General features: G+C 37.9%; 3 protein-coding genes across 5 annotated transcripts; all 3 read left to right on the forward strand.

Annotated features, from left to right (window-relative positions):
* Positions 1-108: 108 nt before the first annotated feature.
* On the forward strand, positions 109-6,535 carry hps4 (HPS4 biogenesis of lysosomal organelles complex 3 subunit 2). 2 transcript variants are annotated; one of them, XM_056772248.1, is made up of 13 exons: positions 109-367; positions 1,263-1,301; positions 1,604-1,694; positions 1,865-2,036; positions 2,125-2,232; positions 2,349-2,465; positions 2,561-2,655; positions 3,080-3,152; positions 3,258-3,391; positions 3,548-4,382; positions 5,008-5,134; positions 5,516-5,627; positions 5,794-6,535. In XM_056772248.1, exons 1-13 carry the CDS (start codon positions 277-279, stop codon positions 5,963-5,965), a joined length of 2,166 nt encoding a protein of 721 aa, XP_056628226.1. In that variant the 5' UTR covers positions 109-276; the 3' UTR covers positions 5,966-6,535. The 2 variants fall into 2 exon arrangements, with proteins under 2 accessions (XP_056628226.1, XP_056628227.1); XM_056772249.1 differs by having other exon boundaries at positions 1,893-2,036.
* Positions 6,536-7,198: 663 nt separating this feature from the next.
* On the forward strand, positions 7,199-8,938 carry si:ch211-170d8.2 (uncharacterized protein LOC571755 homolog). Its single transcript, XM_056729716.1, has 3 exons — positions 7,199-7,797; positions 7,916-8,060; positions 8,173-8,938. The coding sequence occupies exons 1-3, from the start codon at positions 7,389-7,391 to the stop codon at positions 8,555-8,557; spliced, it is 939 nt and encodes a 312-aa protein (XP_056585694.1). The 5' UTR covers positions 7,199-7,388; the 3' UTR covers positions 8,558-8,938.
* An 826-nt stretch (positions 8,939-9,764) lies between these two features.
* On the forward strand, positions 9,765-16,905 carry hnf1a (HNF1 homeobox a). 2 transcript variants are annotated; one of them, XM_056729660.1, is made up of 11 exons: positions 9,765-10,731; positions 10,863-11,225; positions 12,727-12,926; positions 13,030-13,210; positions 13,752-13,954; positions 14,047-14,198; positions 14,410-14,551; positions 14,642-14,818; positions 15,034-15,149; positions 15,326-15,410; positions 16,342-16,905. In XM_056729660.1, the coding sequence occupies exons 1-11, from the start codon at positions 10,697-10,699 to the stop codon at positions 16,470-16,472; spliced, it is 1,785 nt and encodes a 594-aa protein (XP_056585638.1). In that variant the 5' UTR covers positions 9,765-10,696; the 3' UTR covers positions 16,473-16,905. The 2 variants fall into 2 exon arrangements, with proteins under 2 accessions (XP_056585638.1, XP_056585639.1); XM_056729661.1 differs by having other exon boundaries at positions 13,752-13,924.
* The last annotated feature ends 1 nt before the right edge of the window (position 16,906 follows it).

The following is a 16,906-nucleotide window of genomic DNA, read 5'->3' on the forward strand; positions in this document are numbered from 1 at the left end:
TATGATATATGAATAAATGATCTGTTCCGTCGAACGCCATCACAAAAACTCAAAGCTGAAAAGAGAAACGAAAGGCATTTGTCCCTACAGGCTTCCCTTCCTGTCGAGACATTTCTCACATGACTTTTTACTTGTGACTCGCATTCCTTCTCAAAAGTCCAGTTTATGAAATATGGAGGTGATGTTAATATTTATTTTTAACTCAACAACGTGTGGTTATTTGGGTGAGGTTAGTGTTGTTTAAGTCGTGTCTGGGCGGAACTGAGTAATGATTTAATGCAGCGCGATTCAGGGATTCATTCACAAACTCAACTTCAGTGTCCTTTACGTGAAGTTGATCTGCTCTGCGTTACGCAAGTCAGCAACGGTAAGTCCAAATAATGCTTGTGTCAGAAGCACTTGTTTGAGTAACATCGCATCTGTTGTCACTTTGTTATTCTTCCTGCTCGTTCAGCCACAAATGCTAAGATGTTAACGAAGGCCAAATCGTATGTAAAATCATTTAAGGTCTGCTGTTCTATTTACAAGTTTGTATGGGATCTCAAATGATTGCCTGCCAAGGACTTAAACACACTACACTGTTCAATAAATAACATATTTGCATAGCACAGGGGTTTGCAAACGTTATGATGCATAGGACACCCAAGAGGAAGCTTTTCTGAAGGACACACCCATCTGTATTTTTATGTGTAAAGAAACGTTTAAAGTTGCTTAGAAAAATATAATATTGTAAAGACAACATATTGTTTCCAAACTTAAATGGCTGGCTTCACTATTATTTATATAACTCTGAAGACACATTTTCAATTCAAATTGTCTTGCACCGCAGCAACTTTTACTGTGAATGTGAAAAAATGAACTATAGTGAGAAAAACTTTCTAGGAAGATGAAAATAGCCATTCTTGAAACTGTGTATCTAGCAAAAATAGCAGGAAGATACTTAGAAATGAAACTATAATTATTATAAGGGGACTTGACCGATTTTGTCTATTTTTTCTTTGAGGCCCGTACACCAGTTTGAAATTCCATGGCATAGCATGCAGTCATTGAGCATTTTTTTAATCTCGGTCAATATTTACAATAGTGGTGTTTTTATTTAATGATTTAATTAAAATCTATGATGTATGCTTTTATGTTTAGATATTTTATTAGATTATATTTTTAGATGATTTAATATGGTATTTTGAAATAGGAAGTTTTTCTAAACATTTATTTATAAAAATATTTTTATCAGAACATGGTAATATTGTGTTTTTCAACAGATAAATGGCTTCAACACCTGCATCCACTGACTCAAGACGGTGAGAAAACAATTGTTATTGATCTGTATCTTGCCTTAAATTATAAGTCATGGGCTTCCCAAATAAAGTTATATTTTTGATTATACACAGCATACACCGATTTATGAAAATGTATTATATTTGATCCATCAATTGAATGCAAATAATGCGGAAATAAATTTGATATTTCCAGTCAAGGAAACATGATGCATGATCTATTATTGAAAACATATTTTACAGAGTTAAAAAAAAAAAGTTTTATTTGAAGACAGATGTTTGATGTAAAGTATAATTTCATAATTTGTCTCTGGTCATATTTGCAGATGCCTGTTCTTCTTCCTCTATGATAACTCAAAAGTGCAGGAGGAAGGAGACTGGACTAGAGATGGAATATACTACTTTTATCCTGAAGATGTAAGCAGATCATTGTTGAGAAGTCATTGGAACTCATTTATAATATGCAGATGTTACAGAAGCAGTAGCACATCTTCGAAAAATTTCAAAATATTTTAATTTATAATATATAATAAAGGAAACTTTTATATTACCATCTAATGTTTTTCTATTGCAACTGAACAATGAAGACATGATGGTGGCTGCGTATTGTTACAGACGCCAATAGACCAGCAGGAGCTTCTCTGTGGACAACTGGCTGGTGTGTGTCGTTGTGTATCTGAGCTATCCAAGTCTCCCGTACGCCTGCTGCGCCTGCGCAGGAGCAAATATGCAGTTTGCATGAAGGATTCGTTTCTTTGGGTAAGATAAATTAGTCATCAAAATGTGATTCCAGATAAGAATTAGTTGGGGTTTACTCATTTGAACGGGATCTTTTTGTGGTTTTCAGGCATTAAGCTGTGTGGTAGACATTCCAGATGTAAGCGTGTGTGACTTTCTAAATCAGCTGATTGATCTCTTCTGTTTCTATAATGGACCAGTGCGTCAGAGCTACCAGGTATTAAAATTTAAGCAACTACACACTGAATAACTAATAACTTGCTATAACCAGAATGCAATATTCCACATCAGAACAGTTCAACATGCATTTTTCGCTTGCTTGCTTGAACACAGTTATACAGTCAGGAAGAGTTGGCTCAGCGATGGGCGAGATACCTTTGTCACCTGCAGGGCGGCTCCACTGAGTTGCACAACATCTTCAGCTGTCTGAGGACAATCGACTCCACGCATGTATTTAATACATTCACTATATTCAATGTCATATTTCGTTTTCCTATGCCCTAATTCCCCTAAATGGTCAATTCCTCTCTTTTGTTCTTTATCAGATTGATCCTCTGCTGTTGCTGAAAGCTGCCCTTATTCTACAGGCATGTCAGCGATGCCCGCTGGTGTTATCTGGGTGTATCCTGTACAGGGGGAGGTGAGGTTTCAAAACTACGAAAGTATGTCTTACCCAAAAATAAAAATCACCTTACACTAACATTGTTCCAAATCAGTATGACTTTTTTCAGTGGTACACATGGATTTTACATTTATGCATGAGGCAATAAACAAGATGTTTTTTTTACTTAATTTTAGGGTAAACATTTCTCTAATATCCAGCCTGTAAGACACAGATGTTTATCTTTGCGTGGTTCCAAAGAGTTGATTAATATAGATCCGTTATATTTTACAGTGCATTAGTTAAATATCAATTAATAATATCTGTTGACATAAATGTGTTTTTTACCTGTGTTATGGGTATAGCACAGTATTGTATATTATATTCACTAGAAAAAAATGCATGTAATATTTACATGTGTATGTAAAGTATTGTGAATAATACTTCTCTGTGTGATGTTCAGGGTGGTGAGTACTCAGATGCCTCCTGCCCTCACGCAGAAGGTGATGGTTTACGAGACGGAAACATACAGCCAGGTAAAATCGTACAGAGATTTTTAATTTTGAGCAATAGTATACTAACTAACAATATGGACAATAATTGAATGACAGCTGAATTGTGTGTATCTATCTGCACTACAGGATAACAGGGTGGCAGCCAATGGCCTGTGCTTATCAGTGGGCACGTCTCTCTCCTTCATAGTAACCACACAGGTGTTCCTGACAACCGCTGAACTTCATATGATGCGTTGCTCCCCTGTGGATAGAGCATGCAGGTATATCATGATTGCAGTGTGTTGCTATGGGGTTGCTAAGGAATTTATGTTGTTTAATGGATGATGCTAGGTAATGGCTTGTTAATTTTCACAAAAAAACATTAATCATGTTATTGTTGCTGTAATATTTTATTTGTGTTCTGTCTCTCATTTTAGGACTCACTGCAGTCAACCTCCACCCCGATCAAGAAAGTCTGGCCTACTATCACGTACTTTATCCGACACCCTTACTGCAGATACAGACTCATTAAACTTAGAGCCCACTGAGTGCCCCCCGAACTCCAATGAGACGATGCCATCCTCTCCTCGCTCCTCCCTCTCTGATGAGTCATGTTTCAGCCCCTCCCCCTCTATGGTGAACAGTCCTCTTCACTCCAGAATGAACCAATCAGATTATTTCACTCCGCAGTCACATGACCACATCGTGGCAAATGGCCCAAACTCATCCAAGGTTAAGGAACAATGTTTAACAGGAAGATTAACCGGCCTCAATACAAAGGAAAGAGTAGCAGAGGATGCACATGAGAAGCTGGACTCCGGATGTTCATCCAAATCTAAAAGCAAAGTTAAAAATTCAGAAAAGGAATTTAATCAGAAGGAAAAAATAAAATCCCTTATAAAAGGATATCAGTTACATTCGAATTGTCATGAGAACCATTCGGATAGCTCTTACCAAGACAACCTGACTGACACGGCTGAAGGACAGCAGTTGAATGCTAACAATCACACGACCAATACAAATGACAGATTACAAAGAGATACAGAAGATGAAGGAAGGCCAAAGAATGAGAAAGTAGACAAAGGAGAACAAATACTCAAGGACAATGTAAACAACTGTTGTGACCCACCAAATGCCCCCCTTCCACATGAGACCTTTGCAGACGCCTCTCTGGTCCCCACAGTATTGTACCAGCATAGAGTCAGAGGTCTGGTCCTTGCACTTTTGGTAGAGACAGATTTCAACACAGACCCCACCGCCAGAGAGGAAGTGGTGAGAAGCTTGAGTGTTCTTTTTTTGGACGTTTGGAATAGTTTTGTAATTGTATGTTTCTGCATTGCCTTTATGCTTTCTATATGATTTGGTTTATGTATGCAAGCTTGCAAAAAAAAACAGAATAGTGACAGTAAAACCTGGATATATCAGGTATTTTTGAAGTGGTGATATCATATGGAAAGTTTTTTAAATTATTTCATTATTTCAGAGTATTTTTACTTCCCAAGTATCTAAACATTCTTAAATCAAAATACATTTATTTGTAAAGGGAAACTATTTGAGGTATCAAAATTATAAATATTGTGCCTAAAATGAGTAAAAATACCTGCCAGTGGGGTACAAACAATAATTTATGTAATAATTTTATCATTTTTATATTACCCCATTATTTACTCATTGGCAGGTATTTTTAGAAAGCAAGGCCTTATATCTCAAGTCATTTTGCTAGTTAATTCTATCTTGATTTCAGATTTTTTTGATATTTGTATTGGTAAAAGAGACACAAATTCTATTTAAGAACACTTTTGAAGTTTAATGGAAATTCATTGGTCACAAAATTGTGGGTATCTAGACAACAAAACAACACATTTAAACTAAACACTTTTTTCTACTGTTTTTGTAGTATCACAGCAGTTTGGCATCTCTGAATGGTCTTGAGGCTCATCTGAGAAGTACCTCACCTGGGACTCCCAGCCTCCAGGGGCTCTACACCTTCACTCACTATGACTGCATACAGAGCACACTTACTAGTGAGTGAATAGCGCTCTCCCTCTCTCTCTCTCTCTTTCTCACACAAACACACCCATACAAACAGTATCCTATTTACAGTAGCATTTTGAAATTTTCTCAAGTAAAATGTGCTTTCAAAGAGGAAAAAATAAATCCCTGATGCGAACACAACTTCCTATTAGCAAACCTCGATCTAGCTATGATGTAAACTATGTTCTGCCTCAAAACCTAAAGTCAGTTCATGAAGACTTTATGATCCCATTCACACATTTAGAATTTCACAATAAGTATGTAATCAGATCAAATATTCACAAAGACTTTTTATTTTTCAGTGGAAAATGTTGTCAGCAATAGCTTTGTGTATTTTGAGTTTGTCCTTAAAATAGTTTGTTTTACACTAGCCAATGTGTGTGGGCACTCCGCTGGACCCCAGGACCGTGCATTCGTGAAGGCAACTGCACTGCTCCATTCTCATTTCTCTCAAACAGACACTTTACAAGAAGTCATTGTCAGGTCAGAATGTGTGATTGTTTACCAAATTTTATCGAATGTGTATATTGACAATTTTTCAAAAATGTTCAATTTGAAAAGACATATTTTACAGTTACAGAAGATTTAAATCTTCTATTTATGTACACATTATGGGGGTTATTATGTGTGTCTGTTCACTGAATTACAGGAATGCTAGCTCGGCAGTGTATGGAACCTGTAGCACCGCCCAGGAGACGTATTTTCTCCAGCAGGGAGCACCAGTCAGAAACTCTGGAAGTCCAGATGCCCAGGATAGTGCCTTCTCTCTGCCCAAAAAAGCTCGCCAGCGGCTCCTTAAACATGGAGTTAACCTGCTTTAACTGAGTCCACATTTTAGATCTTTATTTCAATCAACTACACTGTATTTTTTACTACTGAAATAAATACTTTTGAAGCCAGATGACAGCATTTTATGCATGTTTCACAAACAGAAACATCTTTATTCTCTGCTCTCTGTGTACAGTTCACAGAAGGTTGATATATTTAATTCAATTTCGATTCATAATTCTCACATTGAACTAATCTTGTTTTTTGTAAAGAAAGTCATACTTGGTTTAGAATGACATAGGACAGAATAAATTATGGCAAAATTTTTATATTGGTTCAATATTTCTTAAAAATGCTGGTTTTTTTTAGAAAATACTGCTGATGGTTTTATTTTAAACAGTAGAAACTAAAAGTGTACTGAAACCTCAGATGTAGACTGATTTAATGCATTGCTGTATATTCTGCGATTATTAAGATTTGGTGTAGAGAACATGGGCAGATTTTAAAAGCAATGCAGACCATTCAGTATTACTGTTTATGTGTTTAAGTATTGAATATGACAGCTTTTGAATGGACCAGAATTATTCCAAAATATGAATAAACTTCTTTTTTAAACTTTTTAAGGTGCTTTGGATGTTAAATAATTAGCATGTGCAACCGCACATGACCACAAATATATGAATCTGAATACTTGAATCAGAAAGTTGGTTTGACAGCATTAGCAACAAAATAACAGTATCAAGTAGGATTACTTTTACAATAAATATTAAATAATAATAATTTGGATACATGTGGTCGTCAAACGTAAGTGGGACAGCTACACCTGTATGAACTTGACACTATAATAAGATGTTTAAAATCAATGCACAAATAGTCCAGAAAATGAGTTATCTCTAAGGAAAGATCCTGCTTTATTTGTTTGCGGGTCACTTTGTGTGATGTTTTGTTATCTTTGTAATGAAATTCACGCATTAGTAGCCTACACTTTTGTGCGTCTCTGTATGTGCACAAGGATTAATGACTTCAAAATGTATATCCACTCCAAGAGAACTGTTGCGTCTGCTGGTTGGTAAACTATTGTCAGAGTAGGGAATTAGGGCCAGAGAAGGAAAGTTTTCTGCTTCCCTTGTCGGTGTCGTTTCTCTTGCAAATGAGCATTTTGATGATGGTGCAGATGTTCTGTAATGAGGGTCATTAGGTGTGAGAATAAGAATGGGATGAACTGGCAGGGCTCTAGGCGCCTCATTATGCAGACACATTTAAAAGGTCGATGGGGGTGCGAATGGCCGCTTAAGGGTCCCAAAACAAAACCAGGGGGAGGAGAGTCAGAAGAAGACAAAACTAAAATTCCACAGAAGAATCTGAGCTTATTGTCAGTGCAGGAGAATTGACCCTTTCAGTCGTGTCGTGGAGAGCCAAGGATAAGAAGAGTATCTGGAGAGCAACACTAATAGCCGATATATTTGGACACTTGAGATGGCCACGGTTACGCACGCACGCGTTTCGCTGCTTGTCCTCGCTTTCGTTGCTGTCACCGTGGGAGTGGAGTGCAGATCTCTGCGTACGCAGTTTCGTAAGGTGACATCGATTCTAGGAGAGCGTAAAATCCGTATTGCTCACGTCCAGAGACGGATGCGTCGGGAGCCGGGGTCCGAGCGCGAACAGTGCGCTCTTTTAAGCGCACCGTGGACGGAGAGCACCGCTCCTTTTGGAGACTGGGGCCAAATGTATCGCCTAAAAATATTATCGACGACGAGTGACGGTTCACGTCCCGCCGTTTTTCCAGAACACCCCCTCTTCCAGTTTGTGAGAAGGGTTTATCGTTGTTGTCAAATTGGGTACCACTGCGGAAGTGTCAAAGGAATACAAGGACGAAAACCTGGGGGTAAGTCGAGCTCTGTTTCGAAAATAATGGTGTCATTATGGGTATAAAACTCGATAACATAAATTGACTATTATTTCTAACATCAATTTCTAACATCAAAGTCCTTCTTTGTGACCAGATTCCAACATTGAGTTTCTCCTTGGGATGGACGTGTTGTCAGGACCATTGGCGAGAGCAGAAGTTCATTTTCACTTTTCAAATCCCCAACACCTCAACATCCAACCTGTTCTGACCTCTTTGGAAAAACGAGGGTTTCCTACTAGGTAAGACACGATAGATGAAATAGAAATAGGTTGCCAATGTGTTATCCATGGACATAATAATATTATACAATTATTCAAAGATTTAGTCACACCGTAATGTTTTTCTCTGCAGGTACAACGTATGGTTTCAAGATGGTGTGGTGGAGCTAAGAGTAGATCTGCTTGCCCTCTTCCAAGCACTGCAGCTGGCCACAGGAGGACCCAGTAGAGGCCCGAGCCTGATAGAAATTCATCGGGTGAGGGGCTTGACCAGACCAGGGGTCCTTGACCAAAAGGAAAGACCCCCAGCTCCTCAAGACACAGCGAGCGTACTGTGGGGGGATGTGAATGAAGACAGGGAGGGTGCGGCCCCCCTGCAGCCAGCTTTAGAGCTTGGACTGGCATTACACTGCAGCTTAGAGAACAATATCGCACAGCCCTGTCAAAACTATGGTGTACATTTAGCACATGCACCCTTCATTGCTCTGACATACAGAGAGCGGGACAAATGGGGTTAACTTTAAAAGTGTTCGTCAAATGATAAATGAAGAAACTGATCATGTGTCCAGCCAAACATGGTCAATCTTTGGCCCCCCTCCCCTTCACAAGTTCTTTGTGGCCATAAAGTCTCTGTCCATTCAGTCCACTAACACCTGGTGTGAATGTTCCCTGGATGGTTCGCTATTTCAAGAATTGCTAATGATTCCCATTGTTTTGCGACAATGGCAAGCTTACTGGAATTCAGAGTGGCCAATGTAATTTTGGAACACTATAGGCACTTCAGCATGTAAATTGATTTATTAAATTATGGGTGTTATTTGTGAGGAAAAAGTATCACTGTATAAACGTAAATAGTGTATAATTACAGTTATATATATAAATAAATTGTTTGCATTGTACCTGTGTCCATGTTCTTTCTTTCTGTTGTCACTGTATTATCGCAACTGTTAGGTAAGTCGTCTTGATTTAAAATTTAATTTAATTGTAAACAGGCAAACACTAAGAATTTTGTAATCTGCACAATTCAAAAGATATATATATATATTTTGGTATCGATATACATGATTTGCATTTATACAGTTTTTTTTTTACTTGTATATTTTTCTTCAAACTTTCAAAGCTGCCCTCAGTATATTGTAATTACTGACAGGTTTGCTTAAGATGTGCTTTCAAAAATAATAGATATTTGTTGTGAAACGTGTTTATCACACTGTTCTACTGTTTCTTTTAAACATTTGACTAAGTTTTATTCAGTATACTATACTTCAGTATACAGTAAGCTATTCACTATATAGTGTGGATTGTTCCATTTACTATGCTATTTATAACACTAATAGAGAGCTATAATATACGGTTCTCAAACTGGGGGCTTGATCTGGGATTCACAGATTTTGTGGCATTTTATGAAATACAGAAAATAATTATAGATTTTATGCAATCAAACATAAAAAATAAAACCACCAACCAAAATAATTGATGTTCTAGCATTGTATAACTGATTATGTTTTTGGTTTAATTAAAATTCTAAGTTTAAGATTATAAATCTATATTTGGGGGGCCGCAAAGCAATGCATTCTACACAAAGGGGGCCTTTAAACAAAAAAGTTTGAGAACCACTGATATACGAAACATAAAAAGATAGCCAGGACCAATTTTGAGCACAGATTATATTAGCCATAATCACATTTTTTACTTTTATAATCCATGAGACATTGCTGATCATTTTATAATTTTCCACAGTAATTTGTTTATTGATGTAAACTCATAATACAGTCATATTTTATAGAGGCCTAGATATTTAACCCCTTGTAACCCTTATTGTAACCCCTTCCAATATTCACAGGTCCCACTGTACAGCATTTTTCAATACGGTCAAAGTCATACAAATATAAAAAGCAGCCTAAGTAAAAAACACTAGACGTTGACTTTCTCCCAACTACAAGCAACAAACACAGCATATATATTTAATATTTAATATAAACCTGTTAAACCATATTCATGAATTTGTTTCACCTTCTGTGAAATAAACATGTTGAATAAATCCTGAATATATATAAATGTATGAGGTTGAAAAAACAAAATCGCATCTCTTGTAAATATGCATGGGTCCCATACCCGAACACCACACAACAGTTAAAAAGAGCTAAAAACAGAATCAAGAATAAAAGAGAATAACAAAATCATAAACATTCTTCCATGTTCCTTTTCTATGTGTGTTAGTTAAAAAATGCTTAAGATGTATTTTTGAGTTGCAATGAATTGTAAATGCAACACAATATATTCACGTGATGTAAACAGGACCCTCATGAATGTCATTTTACTATACGTTTCTTAATAAGGTAGAACAAGTGAAAACAACTAACAACACAGAAGATAAGAGTGTGACTTTTTAATGTGTTTACAGTGTTCATGCTCACAAAATGGTTAAACTCTACACTTTGCCCCTAACACGGGCTGAGGCCAAAGTTCACCAGGAGAAAGGGAGAGAAAGAGAGAGAGAGAGCAAAGGAGGAGGGGATGACAGGAAAAGCAAGTTGGAAAAAAATATTTTTTAACTAAAAGACCAACAGGTGTCTAGACAAAGTACAACCGCCGAAATAGAGGAACACTGGAAAATAAGGAAGAGACGATCAAGATCTGGAATTATGTCTAGATGAATGCATGATCCAAAGACCACTGAGCTCAAACGCAGGTGAACGATTGCAATGTTGTTTTGGCTTGCGTGTGTTTGAGTGTACGCTGTTTGCACACAGAAGTGTATGTGATCGTTTTAAAGACACGAACAAAGCTTGTGATCCTCTTTCTGTATGTACACACACGCAGGTGCCTTTTCCTAAATCTGAACACCGTCGAAGACCGACATCTGCTGAGACTCCACAGAAAACGTGAGATGGAGGGAGGTGAGGCAAGGAGAGCTGGAGAGCGAAGCGGTCGACTGTCGGCCTTGCAGGAGCAGCTGGTGTGGTCTCTCCTAAGCTCGGGTCTATCGAAAGAGTTGCTGATTCAAGCCATGGGAGATCTTGAGAGAGAGAGAGCATCGGCCAGTATGGAGAGGACAGACCGGGCAGACGGGGAGAGCTCAGAGGAAGGAGAGATGGAGAATCCGCCGCCGATCTTCGGCGAGCTGGAAAGACTTCCACCAGAGGAGGCAGTGAGACAGAGGGCTGAAGTTGACCAGCTGTTGCAGTAAGTGATAAAAAAAGCAAATTTTCTCTTTGAAACATACATATATTACCTGAATTGTTGTTCCGACATGAAAAAAATGATCCGGAAATTATGCTTTCCAGATAGTCCCTTTGATCTCCCCATGTCATGTTATCATCTTAATATCACTCCACGAATACCCAAAGAAACCAATCGCTTGTTTTTTAAGCCTCATTCCAAGTCTTCTGTCCATAATTCCTGTTCACCAGCTTCCTCTCTCCTCTAGTGCTTGGTTTCCTAACTGATGGGGTGAATATAAAGGAGGTTCCACCTTTTCTAGTTACTAATTACCCACCCTATTCATTATTCTCAGTCCATTTCTATCTTTTTAATAAATGAGCTACATCGACTGGTTAAAATTAACAGAGTGACACAGTGTCCAACTGTATCTGTGTGTGTTTGTGTACATTCGACTATAGTGATATTGTAAAGATAGTGGTGTTGTGAAGGTAAATCTGCATCCAAAGGCTCTTTGGACAGTTTGGAGATAAAAAGCACATGTGATAAAGCACATGATGCATCTTATCAAAACATTTGGAAAGCTACTTTATTTGTGAGGGATTTGTATAAGTAAAATGCATTTCTGTTGGAGATGTTTGTTTGTTGGAGTCTGCAGTGTGTGTTAGTGAGCGCTATTACAATCTATTTAGTGGACTTTGGTCCTTTGTCTCCGGCCTTATCTTACAGTGTAAATATTGCACCCTCTCTACCTCCTTCCTCTTTTCCCTCACCTTTCTTTGAAAGCTGTTTTTATAAATCCTTTTGACCACTGTTTTTGAAATGTTCATATTTTAAAATACATGCATCTTCCTAATAGTTTTTGTCTTGTTTTCTAGTAAAACTATTTAAAACTTTTTAAATTATGATACAATTACATACCAAGAAAAGTGACCCAAGATATATAGTATGTTTTATGAAAAAAATAACTGGGTAAGTTTATGTGTGAGGATTTTTTTTTAAAATTAAATCTACAGTAAGTTACTGGCACACCTTCTGAAAAAACTACAGCAAAGTTTTACAGAGTTCCTTCTCATTTAGACCACTTCAGTACTAGGGAGAATGGCATGTTTTATGAAACCTTTGGTGTAGCATACTAAATGTCTCATAGTTTTTACTTTTTTGGATGTCTGCTTATAAAAATATTTATACAGATACAGTAGTACAAGAATAAAAGAAAATCATAGATCAAGTCCAAAATATTTCAATCATTTGTCAAATGTACAAAACTGAGGATAAAAGATTTTGAATTTTGATAGTGTATTGCTAATGCATGTCTTTTGGGAGATTTGCTTTAATCACATGAGTTAAATACTTTAATTTAATGTATTTTATAACTTTCCTGGTTTTATTATATATCTCTGATGTCTTTATTTTTATCCTTATACTTATATTTCTACTATATCTATATATTTATAATATTTTATTTAATGCATTTTCACAATAGAAAATAAACATTCATTTTTCATGTGTTTGTGTATGTTAGAGAGGATCCCTGGCATGTAGCTAAAATGATAAAGAGCTACATGCAGCAGCACAACCTCCCGCAGAGAGAAGTGGTAGAATCCACTGGCCTTAACCAATCCCATCTCTCCCAGCACCTCAACAAGGGCACACCAATGAAGAATCAAAAACGTGCCGCTCTGTATAGCTGGTGTGTCAAGAAAAAAGCAGAGATTAACCAACGTATGCATGACTAGTTCTTATTTCTGTTATACCATGTTCTGTTATAGAACGTATTTCCAGTTAGAATGGATATCCCTTTGATTTCATATTATGATCATTGCAGAATTCACCAATGCTAGTCGAGGTGTTATGTCAGGAGAGGAATCCGCCGAGGAAGGACGAAAAGGAAGGAGGAATCGTTTCAAATGGGGCCCTGCCTCCCAGCAAATCCTTTTTCAGGCATATGAACGACAAAAGAACCCCAGTAAAGAGGAGAGGGAGGGACTGGTGGAGGAGTGCAACAGGTAAACTGAGTTTAAAACTTGAAGTTGAAGAAGCAAAGTTGTATTTGGTCAGTGTTATTTAAATCTACACTCTTAAAGGTGGGGTGTCCAATTTACGACTTACGCTTGTTTAAAAGTCGGGCCGGTTACCAGAACAACCTTGTAGCCAATCAGCAGAAAGGTGCACCGTGCACAGGATGGACATTACACGAGCCGAGCGCTGACGAAAGCGAAAGATTGGGGTAGGGGTGTCTCTGTTCTGGAGATTTGAACATCAACAACGGCTATGAGAAATCGGACATCCCACCTTTAAAAACAAAGGTGCTTAAAAGGTTATTTACCGCAATGCCATAGAAGAACCATTTTTGGTTCCACAAAGAACCATTTAGCCAAAGGTTCCATCTCTTTCTTACTTTTTTATAATCTGAAGAACCTCTTTTCGCCACAAAGAACCTTTTGTGAAACAAAAAGTTTCTTCAGAATGGTTCTTTATGGAACCAAAAGGTTATTCTATGGCATCAAAGAACCTTTTTAAAGAATGTATTGTGCATTTGTATTTTAGAGCAGAGTGTCTACAGAGGGGTGTGTCTCCCTCTCAACTTGCTGGCCTGGGCTCTAATCTGGTGACAGAGGTTCGGGTATATAATTGGTTTGCCAATCGGCGCAAGGAGGAGGCTTTTCGCCACAAACTGGCCCTGGACGTGCCTTACAGTAGCCAATCAACACTCTCCACAGGTCAGACACTAGCTTCTAGTCCTTCACCAGGTAACTGTAATGTCATTCAAGATCATACCATCTTTGCACGTTTTATCTTCCTCCTAGTCCTGAGTTTGATTCAATGATTTCTGTTGTAAAAGGTCTGAAGTACGGTCAAGCAGTGATGTGTGAGAGTTTGGGCTCAGTGAGAAGCTCTAGTGGTGAAGACAGGGGTGGCAGTGGTCGTCTCGGAGGCAGTCCAGAACAGCTAGAACCCAGTCATACACTCCTTGACACACATCACCACAAACCAGTGAGATCAAATGACTTGATTGTTAGGTTACATTTTTTTACCTATTATGGGTTGGTTTTACCAATAATTTGTCAAATATAAAGATTCCCTGGGTTAATTTAACCCAACTTGTTGGGTTTGTCCATTTTATAGGCAAATTAGACCTGCAATTTAATTTGTTAGGCAATACACAGAAAAGAAACAAGCCTCCAGTTTCTGTTCACTCTATTAGGCATCTGGTGGTGGTTCCTTACCGCCTGTCAGTACTCTCACCTCTCTTCATGGACTCTCAGGATCCTCTTCACACCCTCCAGGACTGATTATGGCCTCCTTACCAAGCGTTATGAGTCTGGGAGACTCTTCTCTTTTTATAGGTGCAATATATAATTAAGTATTGTGGTATCGAGCAAACATTTATAGACAAAACGTTTTAACCAATGGATAATTCATGTCTCTTACTGTAGGCTTGACATCCTCTCAACCACAGACGATCCCTGTCATCAACAATATGGGGGGCGGGTTTACCACCCTTCAGCCAATTTCTTTTCAGCAGCAGCTTCACACCTCACCCCAACAGCATCTTCAGGGTCACCTTGGCCCCAACTCGTTCATGGCAACTATGGCCCCGTTACCATGTCACAGTAAGTCGTTTAGTGTATATTTCTTTTTAATAGACTTGCATGACCCAACAGAGCCATCTGTAGGACTCTTTCGGTTTGGATTAACATAGCAGCATTCTAACATCTTTTCCTTAGCAATGCTGTAACAATGCCCAGATAAAATAGTTTAGCATCATGCCATTGCATTTTACATGTACAGAAGTTGATCATAATTGTGTTTGTATACGTTTTTTCAGTGTACAGCAAGGCAGACTTGACCTCCTACTCTTCTTCTAGTCTACTGTCGCAGGCTATGATCATCGCAGAGGGCAACAGCATTGGCACACTGACTAACCTTACAGCTGTTCGACAGGCATGAACCAAACAATCTGACCTTATGTGTAGAAACTAGTCAAAATAGAAATAAAAGAATTGTATGTTGTATTTAATTTCAACAATCCTTTTGCTGCATGGCAATTCAAAACTGAAGAAGAAGTTAGATATAAGCTTTTAATGCATTCTATACAAACAATACATCCTTTCTTTCAGATTCTCACCTCAGATACGGAAGGTCACGCAGATACTCCTATTGAAGAGGAGTCTTTACACTTGCAGTCCACTTCACCAGAGCCAGGTATGGCCATCATCCCTTCCAAAGATTGTTTAATGTAAACCGGTGGTTTCCTACCTTTTCACATCTGATATGTTGTTTTATTTTAACTCACCTTTGTATAAAAGTTTTGTATTAATTGTTTTTTGTTTGAACATGTGGCTGACATGTGTAACCGATCCTACATAAACCTGCTTCGAGCGGGGTTCGAACGTCTACCGACAAGTACAAAATGGGAAACAGGGACTCTGACCATGAGTCCGCAGACACTGATATGAGATAGCTATTTCTCCGAGATTACATAATAAATCAATGAGAAGAAATGCGCAAACTTTGCGTCTTCCGTGCAAGTTGAAAAAATGCAACTAGGGCGAGTAATTTGCCTTGCTCGAAAATGACGAACTATTCCCACGAGTATTACGAATAACGATATTCATCCCGCTTGGTCAGAATACAACATAATGTAAACTGTAGTCTGGGAGTGAAATTGAATTTGATAAGGATGCATACACCGGCCCTGCTTGCTACGCATATGGATTACCTTTTAAAAAAAAGCAATAAACCCCGCGAAGCAGTGGGTTACAGTGCATTTTATAACGGCTAATGGGGGTTTTAGGGACTGTAACCCACTGCTTCATAGGGCTAATTGCTTAATTGCTAGTTTCGTAAGTCCCCTTATTTAACAGCCGATTTAATTTATTAGTTGCACACTTTCATTAAATGAACTAGGTGTTTTAAATACAGTAACATACATTTATAATTTTATCTAAAGTGTCTTACATTCCAATATCCTACATTTGTTTCAAAGTATGTGCAATCGAACCTTAACGCAATGCTCTTCCCACTGAGCTACACAGTACTATGGATCAGATGTATTAGGAACTACTTGTACAAATTCAGAAAAAATCAGAAATTTGAAGTCCCCCTACCTATTAATCTCCTTTTTTATTTACAGTGTCTTCAAACAGTTTGGAGCTGTACACTCAGACCCAGACGAGTGAAACCCATCATTCTCACCTCCTCTCCGCTTCACCAGAAGAGATAGACCCTTATATCCCCACACAAATGGTTTCAACTGCACAGTAACTGTTGCTGAAGGTGCCGCCTAATATAGACAGTTGCTGAGATTTCTCCTGGGGAATGGAACATTGGTTGTGCCGATATCTAAAAAATGTATCTTTTTTTGTCCGAGCGCAAAAATCTAGATAAATATAAAGTAACTTGTCCTTATAAACTCTACACGCTGACTACCTATTTGTGACAACAGGAGTGAGTAGTATTCCTTTAAAATACATTTTAACTTTTTTTTAATTCAGAAAGTAAGTGCTTGTAAAAAAGTACATAATTATTCATTAAATGTATAATTACAACTTTATGAATTCAAAATGTGTCAGAAGTACACATTCACAAACAGCAGTGTGAATGTGATTCGTAATGTTAAAGTTTTAAAATTAGCAAAACTTTCTATGTAAGACAACAAAAGCTTTATTGATGATGTTATGTGTAGTTCTTTTGGGGGG

The sequence above is a fragment of the Triplophysa dalaica genome, chromosome 18, assembly GCF_015846415.1.
Source record: "Triplophysa dalaica isolate WHDGS20190420 chromosome 18, ASM1584641v1, whole genome shotgun sequence".
Lineage (NCBI taxonomy): Eukaryota > Metazoa > Chordata > Actinopteri > Cypriniformes > Nemacheilidae > Triplophysa > Triplophysa dalaica.

Excerpts from the sequence above, each read along its gene's own strand:
- hps4 (XM_056772248.1), top strand. The coding sequence starts at position 277 with ATGCAGCGCGATTCAGGGATTCATTCACAAACTCAACTTCAGTGTCCT. Across the intron at positions 2,656-3,079 it reads TGTATCCTGTACAGGGGGAG|GGTGGTGAGTACTCAGATGC; the intron begins GTGAGGTTTCAA and ends TGTGATGTTCAG. Across the intron at positions 5,628-5,793 it reads TTACAAGAAGTCATTGTCAG|GAATGCTAGCTCGGCAGTGT; the intron begins GTCAGAATGTGT and ends ACTGAATTACAG.
- si:ch211-170d8.2 (XM_056729716.1), top strand. The coding sequence starts at position 7,389 with ATGGCCACGGTTACGCACGCACGCGTTTCGCTGCTTGTCCTCGCTTTC. Across the intron at positions 7,798-7,915 it reads ACAAGGACGAAAACCTGGGG|ATTCCAACATTGAGTTTCTC; the intron begins GTAAGTCGAGCT and ends CTTTGTGACCAG. Across the intron at positions 8,061-8,172 it reads AAACGAGGGTTTCCTACTAG|GTACAACGTATGGTTTCAAG; the intron begins GTAAGACACGAT and ends TTTTCTCTGCAG.
- hnf1a (XM_056729660.1), top strand. The coding sequence starts at position 10,697 with ATGCATGATCCAAAGACCACTGAGCTCAAACGCAG. Across the intron at positions 14,199-14,409 it reads ACACACATCACCACAAACCA|GCATCTGGTGGTGGTTCCTT; the intron begins GTGAGATCAAAT and ends TCACTCTATTAG. Across the intron at positions 14,819-15,033 it reads GGCCCCGTTACCATGTCACA|TGTACAGCAAGGCAGACTTG; the intron begins GTAAGTCGTTTA and ends ACGTTTTTTCAG.